This window comes from Ogataea parapolymorpha, chromosome III, assembly GCF_000187245.1.
Source record: "Ogataea parapolymorpha DL-1 chromosome III, whole genome shotgun sequence".
NCBI lineage: Eukaryota > Fungi > Ascomycota > Pichiomycetes > Pichiales > Pichiaceae > Ogataea > Ogataea parapolymorpha.
Window position 1 is genome coordinate 777,884 of NC_027864.1, and position 11,444 is coordinate 789,327.

At 55.4% G+C, this 11,444-nt stretch overlaps 4 protein-coding genes across 4 annotated transcripts; 2 read left to right on the forward strand and 2 right to left on the reverse strand.

Annotated features, from left to right (window-relative positions):
- Positions 1–37: 37 nt before the first annotated feature.
- HPODL_00605 (DOCK-like protein) lies at positions 38–5,467 on the reverse strand (the record flags this gene model as incomplete). Its single annotated transcript, XM_014080565.1, has 1 exon — positions 38–5,467. The coding sequence occupies one exon, from the start codon at positions 5,465–5,467 to the stop codon at positions 38–40; it is 5,430 nt and encodes a 1,809-aa protein (XP_013936040.1).
- Positions 5,468–6,072: 605 nt separating this feature from the next.
- On the forward strand, positions 6,073–9,108 carry HPODL_00606 (uncharacterized protein; the record flags this gene model as incomplete). Its single annotated transcript, XM_014080566.1, has 1 exon — positions 6,073–9,108. The coding sequence occupies one exon, from the start codon at positions 6,073–6,075 to the stop codon at positions 9,106–9,108; it is 3,036 nt and encodes a 1,011-aa protein (XP_013936041.1).
- HPODL_00607 (Pre-rRNA-processing protein TSR2) lies at positions 9,105–9,719 on the reverse strand (the record flags this gene model as incomplete). Its single annotated transcript, XM_014080567.1, has 1 exon — positions 9,105–9,719. One exon carries the CDS (start codon positions 9,717–9,719, stop codon positions 9,105–9,107), a length of 615 nt encoding a protein of 204 aa, XP_013936042.1.
- Positions 9,720–10,043: 324 nt separating this feature from the next.
- On the forward strand, positions 10,044–11,369 carry HPODL_00608 (Serine/threonine-protein phosphatase 2B catalytic subunit A1; the record flags this gene model as incomplete). The annotated part of the gene is made up of 1 exon (XM_014080568.1): positions 10,044–11,369. One exon carries the CDS (start codon positions 10,044–10,046, stop codon positions 11,367–11,369), a length of 1,326 nt encoding a protein of 441 aa, XP_013936043.1.
- Positions 11,370–11,444: the final 75 nt, after the last annotated feature.

The window sequence follows — 11,444 nt, forward strand, 5'->3', positions numbered from 1 at the left end:
TTGTTCTGGGAATGCCGGAAGATCCAAATAGTGAGTGCTATACCATTGCTTTTGTATACAGACGCACTCCTGGCGAGGCTAGACTCTGGGAGAACCTGGGTTCCGAGGAGTTCGAGTGGACCGATGCGTTGCTGCTGGTGTTGGTGATGGTGAGGTGGAGCGAGCTGGCGGACTCGTAGAGCGACACGTTCTGAGGCGTTTCTCTGATCTTATCCACATCCATCAGCTCGCCCAAGCTTAGATGTAAATTGTCGATTTCTGGCGCAAAATTGGCGCCAAACAGCTCCACCAGACTCTTATGGCTCTCCAACAGTGAGTCCGGCACGAGCAGAGCATGGACTCTGAGCAGCCGGTACAGATTTTGCACCAGCTGCTCAAACTTGGCTTCCACCGCCTGCTCTGCGCCGTCTTTGTCTGTCTTTCCGAAAAACACCCTGTATTGGCCCGCCCCGCCATTCACAGGCGAGTCAACCGTCCCTGCAAGCACCCGCGACAACTCGCCAAAAATGGCAGACTGCGACAATTGCGAGTAGTCCTCGGTTTTTTTGACTGCCTGCAGCAGCGTCTGTTCCAAATCTTCCAAGCTTTCGTTTCTGGCACTCAGCGACCTCAACGCGTTCTCCACGGGCGACAGCTTCGTCACCGTTGTGGTTTTGATTTCCGACCGGTTCATCAGCGTAGGGAACGGAGCATACGTCTCGTACGTCACCTCCTCTGTCCACAGATCCTGGATACCCGTCGAGCCGGCAAGTCTGCGTGTTGCCTGGAACTGGCGCAGGTCCTTGTTGTCCACGTACTGTTTTGTGCGCAGCGACAGCTTGTCGCCGCTCATGTCCTTGTACGGAGCCACGCTTTTGACATGGATATGTTTTCCTGCTGGCTCGCTATCCTTGAGCTTTTGCAGCTCCTCCTCGCTACTAATGAGATGTGCTCCTGGATACAGTCGCAACAGCCGTTGGATCATCGACGTGATGTGCTCAAACGCAAGTCCCTCGTAGATATACTGCTTGTTGCGCAGCGCGTCAGGGAACCCGGCTCCAATGAACTCGATGCGGAAGTAGCTCGATTCGACACGGTCGACCGTCTCCAGTGCCTTGTAGATTTTCGCGAGCTCGCCGTGACAGTAGCTCAGCCCGCGCAGATCGAAGTTGTAGGCCATGTACGCGCGTAGCAGCTCCTGGTACACGTCGACGGCCTGTTCGAGACGCTTACCACGGACGAAGTTGGACGCAATCATCTTGTAGAGCTGCTCCTTGCGCTGGAACGCGGTCTGTTTCGGGAACGGCGGCCGCTCGCACGCCGCCACCTCTGTTTCCGGGTCCCAGGAGTACGTGTCGGCCAAAAGTCCGAGCGACAGAGCAGCCTGCACATAATGGCCGCGTTCGAGGTTCGATTGGTACAGGTCGTTTACAAACGACTGGAACACCTCGGGACGGTCCACATTGGCAAGATACTGTGACAGTTTTAGCTTGTAGTACATTCTGTCGTCGTCGAACTCGCTGCCCTTGGGGATTTTCTGCAGCTGGTTCATGTTCTCGAGATACGCCGACAACTTGTCGATAAGCCCCATGACTGGGCCATGCGCCTCGTCCTCGGGGTCCAGCTTGACCGAGTTGGCAAGATGGCTGATGAAACCCACAATTTCCTCCGGGCCAGGAGAGTAGCTATTTTCGGTGTGGAAAATTTCGTAGATCGAGACGATGCACAGCCGTTGCAATTCCTCAAGACTCTGCTTGTTCAGCCACTCATCGACCATCATTGACCACAGAATTTTAACGCCGACATCCACACACGTTGTGTTGCGCTGGAAACACAGCAGCAGCACGTCGCCTACGATGGTATATTTTTCGTCGGCAATAAATAGCGTCTGGAACCCGCCGCATTTCTCGATTTCAAACCGCTGCGCCGTTTTCTCAGCACACCGCACGCCCAGACTGTTCCACACAGACTGCACAAGGCCCGCAGCACGCGGCCGGATGTCGCCCTCCAGCTGGTAGCAGCACTTGCGCGGGATATCGTGCAGATGCTCTAACGACGACGTCTTCGCGGTAGCACACCTCATGATCGCCACGAGGTACTTGTGCCAGACGCGCACGTTGAACCCGTCCACCTCGCCCGGTGGCGGGAGGATCCGAACCGCCATCGGATAAACAAATTCCGTCAGCGACAGGATGCCCTCTGTGATGAGTGCGCGCAGCGACAGCCATTTATCGGCCGGATAATATTTCGCCGACATAGTGGAAACCACCCACCGAACCGTGTCGAACGGCTTTGTGGGCGAGTCCAGCACGCTGCCGGGCGCGCCCAGCAGCCCGTTCAGCGCCTCGTACGCGGGCGACGTGGTTTTCTTCACCAGGTACTGGCTCATGGCGTCGCCGTTGGCCCTGCCGATCTTGGCGTGGATCGCGATCAGCACGGCCAGCTCGATCAGCACCTCGCAGAAGGACTCGTTGTTAACGGCCGAGTCGATCGTGTGCTCTGGGAACGGGTAAGCCACGGGGAACAGCTGCGTGAACGTTCTGCGCGGCTTGAGATAGCCGTTTTTCTGGCAGTGCACAAGGCATCTGCGGAACGTCTCACCCAGCACAGGCAGCAGCCGCGCGATTGTCACGTACGCCTGTTTGCTGTCGTCGTGGAACAGGCGATCTTCGCCGAAGCACGCGGTGTCGAACGCCAGGATGATCCCGAGCGCGAGCCGGATGGCGTCGATGTCGATCTGCTCGCTCAAGACCACCTGGAGCGCCCATTTGAGCGCGCTGGCCATCAGCGTGTCGCGAGTTTCGACGGAGGAGGTGTGAATGAGCCAGGAATTCAGCAGCCGGCGAATAAATAGCAGCTTGCTCACGATCAGACGGTGCTCGTGGCTTTTTTTCTTGGACGGCACGTCGTCTGCTGCACCGAGGCCCTGCAACCCGATCGCGTCGATCCACTTGGCCGCCATCTTGAGCAGGTGCGCATCATCGTAGAACTCGCGTAGCACGTCGAGCCACAACTCCAGCGACTCAGCAATCAGCAGCTGGTCGGGCAAAATTGAGTCCTGCTTGATGGCAAGCAGCTTGGCGGCCGAGTTGCTAAAGAAGGTGCCGACGCCGGCAAACGCGGTCGAGTTGGCGTAGCACGCGGCCGCAAGTTTGAGCACGAGGTGCGACGTGCGACACAGCGCACGGCCCGTCGAGTTCCAGTCGGTGTCGACCTGCGAAAAATACGAAGCCATCAAATGCAGCAGCTGCTCGCCGACAGTCGGTAGGTTTCTGTATTTCTCCAGGAAGTCCGAAAAAACGTAATTATAGTGGTCCTGGCGCGCGATGGTCACGTCGAGCAGACGCACGACGCTCTCGAAAGCGGCAATCTCCAGCGAAAGTAGCTTCTTGACACGCGACTCGTTGAAAATCTCCAAAAACGTGCGCAGCAGCTCGGGGAAAAATTTCACCGCCGTCCCCAGCTCCACCTTGCCTGCTTTCGCCAGCACCTGGATCAGCGTTCCATAGTTGCCCTCGAGATTGGCGCTATAGAACTTCTTCCAGTCCAAAATGGTGGCCACCGCCGGGTCGGCGTTGTACTTTTTCCCCACATACTGCAGGTCAAAATCCACTGCGGCCACCTGGCTGCTACCATTACCGTAAATCTCCACCTGGGCGCCCTTCTTGGTCTCGCGGATCTGGTGGCCGGACCGCAGATGGTACCGTCCCTCGCCAAGGGAGTCCCCGTTTAAGTAAACGGTAAATATCAGGTACTCGTTCTCAATGATCGAGTTTTCATCGATATTGAAAATCTGGACGGTCTCGCCAACATACTCGTCCGGCGAAACTGTCAGGAACTGCCACGCCTTGCGCGGGTCCTCGTTCGTGCCCTTGGCAAAACGTAGCCCCTGAGTGGGTGACTTGACCTCCACGGTGACAAAGCTCTTCTCCTTGTCAAGACCTGCCACCAGATTGCATTTGTTGACCGTCAAATACGATCTGCTGTAGTCTGGCTCCAGCGGACTGTACAGCATTGGCCGGATCGACGCAATGGCAGACGTTCTCGCATCGATAGAGTCCAACAGCTTGTTGTTTTTGAGCTCTTTGATGGAGAGAGTGATCTGCTCTGCTCTTGGGTTGATGGCCACCCCTTTGCTGGATCCAGCAATGATTCGGTCCACGAGCTCTCCCCAGCCGTTGTTTTCCATGAGCGACGACACGCCCGGGAGCGGACTCATGCCCGGCTTGACACTCAGCTGCTGGGAGTTTCGTGAAGTGTACGAGCTGAACAGTTTTATGGTGAACTGGTGAGCCTGGCCCGCAGTCAGATGGCCTTGTTTCCCGCTGAAAATTCGCGTGATGTTGGCGACACCGGCGCCTATCCCCTTGCGGATCGAGGGCAGTTTGCTCTCTGTGAGTTTGATGTTCTCGGTCAAAACGGCCACCAGGTAGACTCTGGTATTTTCCACCTCGCTGGCTGGAATATTTTTAAACAGAGCTGCAGAAATATTTTCCAGCTCGAAGCTCTCGTGCGGCCGAATCGTGATGTTAAACGCTTCCGTGATGGTCTTCTTGGTATTGCGCAAGTACATGTACGCGGTTATCCCGTCGTACCCTTTTGGGACGATGTTCGAGGAGCCAGAAACGGATTTAAAATCCACGAGAATGTGCGACGGGAGCGCAGGCTGCAATTTGGGGCATTTTTCGGGCACAAAGGAGACGTCTGCGTTGCTGACGGGGAAGTTGGATGCGAGGGCCGAAAACACCTGGTTCTGTGCGACTTTTGCGAGGTTTATCATGTTTTCTGGGTTTTTGTTGGCCCTGAAGAGCTGGCCCGTTTTTTCGTCTCTGGATGAAATAGCCAGGTAGCCACCTACGTCGTTGGAGATTACCGGGGCCAGCAGCTTGGATATCCTGTTTACAAGCGCTGCAACCTGTTTCTGTGCAAGCACCTTCTCCTCCTTTGTGAGCAGGCCGTGCAGAAACTGCAGCCGAATGTCGTTCAGCTCGGTGTATATGTCTTTTAATTTTTGGAACAGAGAGAACTGGTTCATGGAGTAAACCGCAAAGATGTAGACGGCAATGGAGCGCAGCGAAAACACGATCTCGTCCAAAAACGAGTCTGTGAGGGCCTGTGACTCCGGTGGCAACGGAGGCAGCGAGTCTGAGCTAAGCGTATAGGTCTTGTTATACGGGATCTCTTTCACGACTTCCACGCAAGATCTGGGCAGGACGGCCACAGAAACCCGGTTCTCAGGCATTCTGTCCAGCGTGGCCCCCGCGGTAAGAAAATCTGACGGCATGGGCAGCGAGACAACGTATCCCCGGACCCATTTGCCGCCTTCTTCCTGCTCGAAAAGGTACACCTGATCTCCAGGGTGGACGTTGACAAAGTTCTGGGCAATGGCCTTGTGCTTGGGGTCTTTTTTGTCCAGCAGCTTGAGCGGCAGAAATGACTCGACGACTCTTCCGTAGTGGAAGCACGACAACGGGCTCCATTCAGGCATGGCGAAGAGAGGACGGATATTGGTGAAGAAAAGTTTCTAGGTCGTGCATTGGTGTCAGAGCCTGAGATCAATAAGTATTTTTCTCCATTTGGAAACTACATCTGATTATGGAGTCTTGCAAAAGAGTGAGTTTCAATAGAGATATCCAGCCGGTTGACCCGCTTACGCGCCAGCTGCAGACTCTGGGCATGCGCATTCGCAAGAGCGTCAGTGACGGGTACATGCAAGGCGACGCCACCGCCACTACGTCAGCTAACAAGGGAGATGAGTTTACCGCACCCCAGATCCGTAGAGTGCCACTGCCAGACCATCTGGCCGGCGGACCTCCTGCACTGGATTACCGCGGATCGACCGTCTCGTCACTTGCCGACTGGGAGAGCGAGCTGGAAAGGGGCACCAAGCGGACGTTTGACGAGACGCAGGACTACGAGAAAAAGTACGGCCCGCTAGTGTTCAACGAGGAGTTCTGATCGACCGAGCGCAATAACCAAATCCACACCATTCTAGTGCCTGATTTTCGTATCTACCAATATCTAACGATTTAATGCATTTTCTGTATTTTCTACAATTTTCCTACCAGAATTATTTGCACGCCAATTGCGGCCATGGACCCTAAAGATGCAAAACCGGCCCTGGCAGAGCGTCTGTTCCGTCTCGCAGATCCTCTCAGCCACATAGCCGTTTCGGATGCTATCTGGGCCTCCTTCTGGACGCTGCCGCGCAGCGTCAACGACGTCTTTACGGCCTTCTCGCCCGCCAACATTGTGCTTCTAAGAGACACCAACCCCCGCAATTTCTTCTTGCTGATCCGGCTCACTGCCACACGGCTTGTCAGCCTTGCGCGACAGACCGAATCCGGCACTTTCAACAAATTAGAGGTGCTCAACTGCGCACGGCTCCTCACCAGACTGCTGCCGTATCTGTACGAAAAGGGAGAGCTCGCATCTGCAGAAAAAACGCTTTTCTGGTCCCTCAACAACACTGTGGACCCGCACACTCAGGCCTCGGGCAGCTCCAACGGGTCCACAACAGCCACCGTCGGCTTCGACTCGCTATGTTCGACCGATCTGTCCAGCGCAGAGACCACCAACGGAATGGTGGACGTGCTGGTCAGCCATGACAAAATGATCGATAATATCTCCATGAAGCCCACCGTGGACGAATCGCAGAGCGGCTCGCTTCCCCTGGGCGCCCTGCTGGTGCTGCAGGCAGTCAATCTGCTATTTACCACCGGCTTCACCGTCCCGGCAGTGGACAAACAAAGCAGGCCGAACTCTGTGGAATTCTCGATCTGGGAGCCCGGAATTGGCCTTGCAGGCAAACTGAAGCACCCGGACATTGCCCTGGACTCCAACAGACTCGAGATCCTGCGTCTGTTGCTGGTCCTCTGCTCGCAATGTCTCTACAGACAAGTCTCGAACGTGGTACCGCTCGGAAGCCGGTATCTGACGGTGCTGGTGACGGCGGTGCCCAGACTGCGGATGCTGACGTTGATCTCGTCGCTGCTGAACCTAGTTTGTCGGTCCACGAAGGATCCGAACGAGTACAATACGGGGCTGGATCTGGAGATCGCGGCGCAGAAAGAGGTGCGTATTTTGATGGTCACGAGCGCGATGCAGCTGTTCACACAGATGATTGTGTACCCGCTGCCCAAGATGGACCAGGATTTTTTGCACAAACAGGGCATTCTGATAGACACGCCTACGAACCTGGTGCGGTACTACTGCGGCCGGCTGCATAAGGAGCAGGAGCTAGAGTTCCTGGAAGATGGGCTGGTGAGGCCGCTTTTCCGGCTGATGGACGCCAATTCTGGTGTTGCAGCCAACGCGTCTGGCCTCTCGTACCTCATAAAGGGAAAGTTCCTGGCCGCGGCTTCCAATCTTGAAGACTGGATGACCGAGGTCGTGATGCTAGTCTGGGAATTTTATCAGTGCAACAAAAAATTCCGCATACGGCTGGCAACGCAGTACGGCGTCAAGCTGCTGGTTGCGTTGCTGTACCAGATCTTCGTCTACAAGTCGTCCGAAAAACACAGAAACTACGTGCGAACGTGCTCCTATCTGGTGCTCTTCCTCTCCTACGATACCATCATCACCACGCAGCTGGTCACGCCGTTCGATAAACAATACTACGCTACGCTCCCGCAACATTTCCGTCTGTCTGGCTCGCCCACCACTTATAGAGACTTTCTGGTGACCCAAACCTGTGCGGTCCTCCAGACGGACTGTCCGCTGATCCTCGTCCCCACCATGATAGAATGGATATACAACATGGTCCCGCAGATGCCCGCCGCGTCGAGTTCTGTCCCCACGATTAATAGGCGTCCCTCGTCGCGGGACCTGGCCACAACACAGCCGCCCACGCTCCAGATGTCGTACTCGACCTGCTCCGCCGTGACACAATTGATCGCCAAATTCTCGTCTGTCGAGTTTCTTCGCCAGCAGGACGTGAATCTTGACCTGCTCGCGCTACTGATGCGCAGTTTGTGCCACGTGATTGCCAGAAACCCGAGCGACTGTGCCATTTGGTTCTACGTGCTGTTGAAAAATAAATCGATTTTTGAAAACGTGATTGTTTCAATCCGCAAGGTTTCGGCAACTAACGACGTCCAGGACGAAAGGGTGCCGGCCAGCGGGTCGAATTCGCCATCGCCGACACTGAACGCAGAAACGAGCGAGGATGACCCGTTGTATAGGGGACCAACAGACGACAGCCTGATCCGGCCCAAACTGCCTGTGGGCATGTCGTTCAGGGCCAAGGCTAAACTGCCACTGAATGCACCGTTAGAGCTCACGTGGACAGGACTCAAGTCGACGACTGTCCTGCTCGACGTTATCCGGCACCTCGAAGCCAACGTGACGACCACTAGCGCAGACGCCGCGTCCATCATCAACCAGATCCACGGGGCTAAAATGCCAGAGTTCATTGCCACGCTAAAACTTCCAAACGAGTACAATCCGGCCAAGACGAAGTTCGAGCCGCTCAGGTTCACATGGTCCAATCTGTCGCTCGGATGGTACACCTCTGTTTTGTGGTGTCTGATCTACAACCAGTTGGAGGTTTGCAAGTCAAAATCAGTTCTAGAGGATTCGATCTCGGCGTTCAAGAAGGTAGGTGCCGACTGGGGATTCGGTACATGGAGCACCTTCAACAGCAAGTCATCTACGATGGAGGTCCACTCTCTTTCGCCGATTGGAATCTGGGACGGCACAGACGTCAAATTATTCACTATTAAAGGAGGTACACGGGATATCGCACTCACAGGGCCAAAGACTTCGGTGGACATGGCGACGGACTCGTTTATAAAGCGGTTCGGGTCGATAGCGCTCAATCGCCGCAAGTCCAGCGCTGCGTCGCTGCAGACGCTGAGCTCACAGACTCAGCAGGCACATCGGTCTGGCACAGAGAGTCCGGGGCGGCCGCTGCTCTCCCGCGGCCTTGGTTCCACGGACAACACGCAGTCCACGCCGCCATTGGTGAACTACAGTCCTGTTCCGCCTCCTGTAGCGGACGATTTCGAAGGGTTCAATTTGAACAGTTTCAGCAAGCAGCCGAACGCGCCTCCGGTGCCGTTGAAAGTGACTCCGAGAAATAGTCTGTCGATTATCAGAACACGGTCAAACGTCGCTCCAGATGATTAGCGTCTGCCCTTTCTCGTGACGACCGTGAAGCCGTCCTCGTCAATGATCTCCTCGCGCGGCTGGCTAGCGCGTTCCTGCAGCTGTGGCACGTCGGCGTCCATCATGTCTTCGTCCTCGTCCTGGTCCTCGTCGCTGTCGTCGTCGCTATCGTCTTCTTGGACCTCAACTTTCTCGATGCCGTGGGTCTTGCGATACTCCTGCTTCTGTAGGTATTTCTGGTACATTGTCTGCACACGATCGTACTTGCCAGCGAGACACTCCTGGTAGATCTGGACCACAGCGGTGGCTATGTGGACTGTGCTCTGGTCCTCGACAAGGACGTCGAACTCGTCCTCCATGGCGTTAAATAGAGTCTCGTGAATCAAAATAATGTCCACCTCTTTGTTCTGTTTGAACAGGTCGATCACCACGGCGGTGATCCAGTCTCTTTTCTCTGCAGACTCTGGTCCTCCCCAGCTGTTATCGACGGCGGTGGTGAGGATCTGCCATCCGTGCACGAGCATCGCGACGCCGAGCTCAAAATTGGCCTGTGCTTTCTCGTCAGCAAGCTCCAACGTCTTGCGTGGCTCCACAGCACACAAGTATCCGGGGTCTTCGAGTACTAGCTCCATTATATATAAAATCTTTAGATAAAAAAAATATTTTTTTCACTGGAAAATCATGTGACTCCAAGGCAATGAAAATCTATTTATGGTGGTGTAGGCTTGGCTACACTTTTCATTTTTTAAAGTTTGAACATGGTGTCGTCTCAGACCAGTCCGCAGATCAGCGTCCACCGGTTTGACTCGTCGTCCCAGCTCGAAAACGTCATCAACCAAGTCAAGCACAGGAAAACTCAGCCTGCGGGCGACCCGTCAGTGTACACGGATGATCTGGGCCATAAGTTCTGCACCAGGGACAGAATTGTGGTCGATGTGGAGCCTCCAACTCGCGAAATGCCGGGAAATGACCGTGTTTTCGCCAACAACGGCTTGCCCGACTACAAGTTCCTGCGCCGCCACTTCCGCCAGCAAGGACGGCTTTCTGAGGAGCAGGTGCTGCTGATTCTGGAAATGGCCGCCGCCGCGTTGCGAAAAGAGCCCAATATGGTGCGTGTGTCCGCGCCGGTGACGGTTTGCGGCGATGTGCATGGCCAATTCTACGATCTGTGCAAGCTATTTGAGATCTGCGACGATCCCGACAAGACCTCGTACCTGTTTCTCGGAGACTACGTGGACCGCGGCTCGTACTCACTGGAGTGTTTGCTGCTGCTGTACGCGATGAAAATAAACCATCCGGACACTTTCTTCATGCTACGTGGCAACCACGAGTCTGAGCAGATGACGTCGTTCTTCACGTTCAAGGACGAATGTCTCAAAAAACACAGTCTGGCCGTGTACGAGAAATCGCTCGAGTCATTCAAGGCGCTTCCGCTGGCCGCGCTGATGGACAGCCAGTTTTTCTGCGTCCATGGCGGGATATCGCAGCACTTGCGCTGGCTACGCGATCTCGATAAGATCGACCGTTTCGTGGCCAACTTCCCGTCGTCGGGGCTGTACTGCGACCTGATGTGGGCCGACCCGTCGAACGACTACGACTCGGCCGCGGACGAGCCGGACTTTGTTGAGAACTACGAGCGCGGCTGCTCGTATATGTTCTCTTTCCGCGCCGTCGAGACGTTTTTGAAGGATAACGGGCTTTTGAGCGTGATCCGCGCGCACCAGGCCCAGGACTCGGGCTATCGCATGTACAAACGGACGATAGCGCAAAGATTTCCGTCCATGATCACGCTGTTCTCTGCCCCCAACTACTGCGGCACATATGGCAACAAAGCAGCAGTGCTCCGCTATGACCGGTCTTTAATGAACATCCGGCAGTTTGGGTCGCAGCCAGAGCCCTACCGGCTGCCAAACGGGCTGGATGCGTTCACGTGGTCGATTCCGTTCGTTGCCGAGCGCACATCGGACATTCTGCTGCAGCTGCTCAACATCTGCTCGGCCGAGGAGCTGGGCGGCGGCACAAACGAGGCCGAGGCAGAAGCCAGACCCATGGACTACGCAGCGCTGCGCAAAAAGATCCTGGCAATCGGCAGGGTGTCGAGAATGTTCAACATGCTGCGAGAAGAGGCCCAGAAGGTGGAGCAGCTGCGCACGCTGGCGGGCGGAGACGCGCTGCCGAAGGGCGTGCTGCTCAACGGGCAGGACGAGTTGGACCGCAAGCTGACGTCGTTCGAGCACGCGAGGCTCGCCGATCTGCCCAACGAGGCCATGCCTCGCAAATGAGCAACCGTTGCACAGGAATTTTTATAGAGGTCGATCGACCACCCCTGAATATTTATATTAATTAATACATCTTGT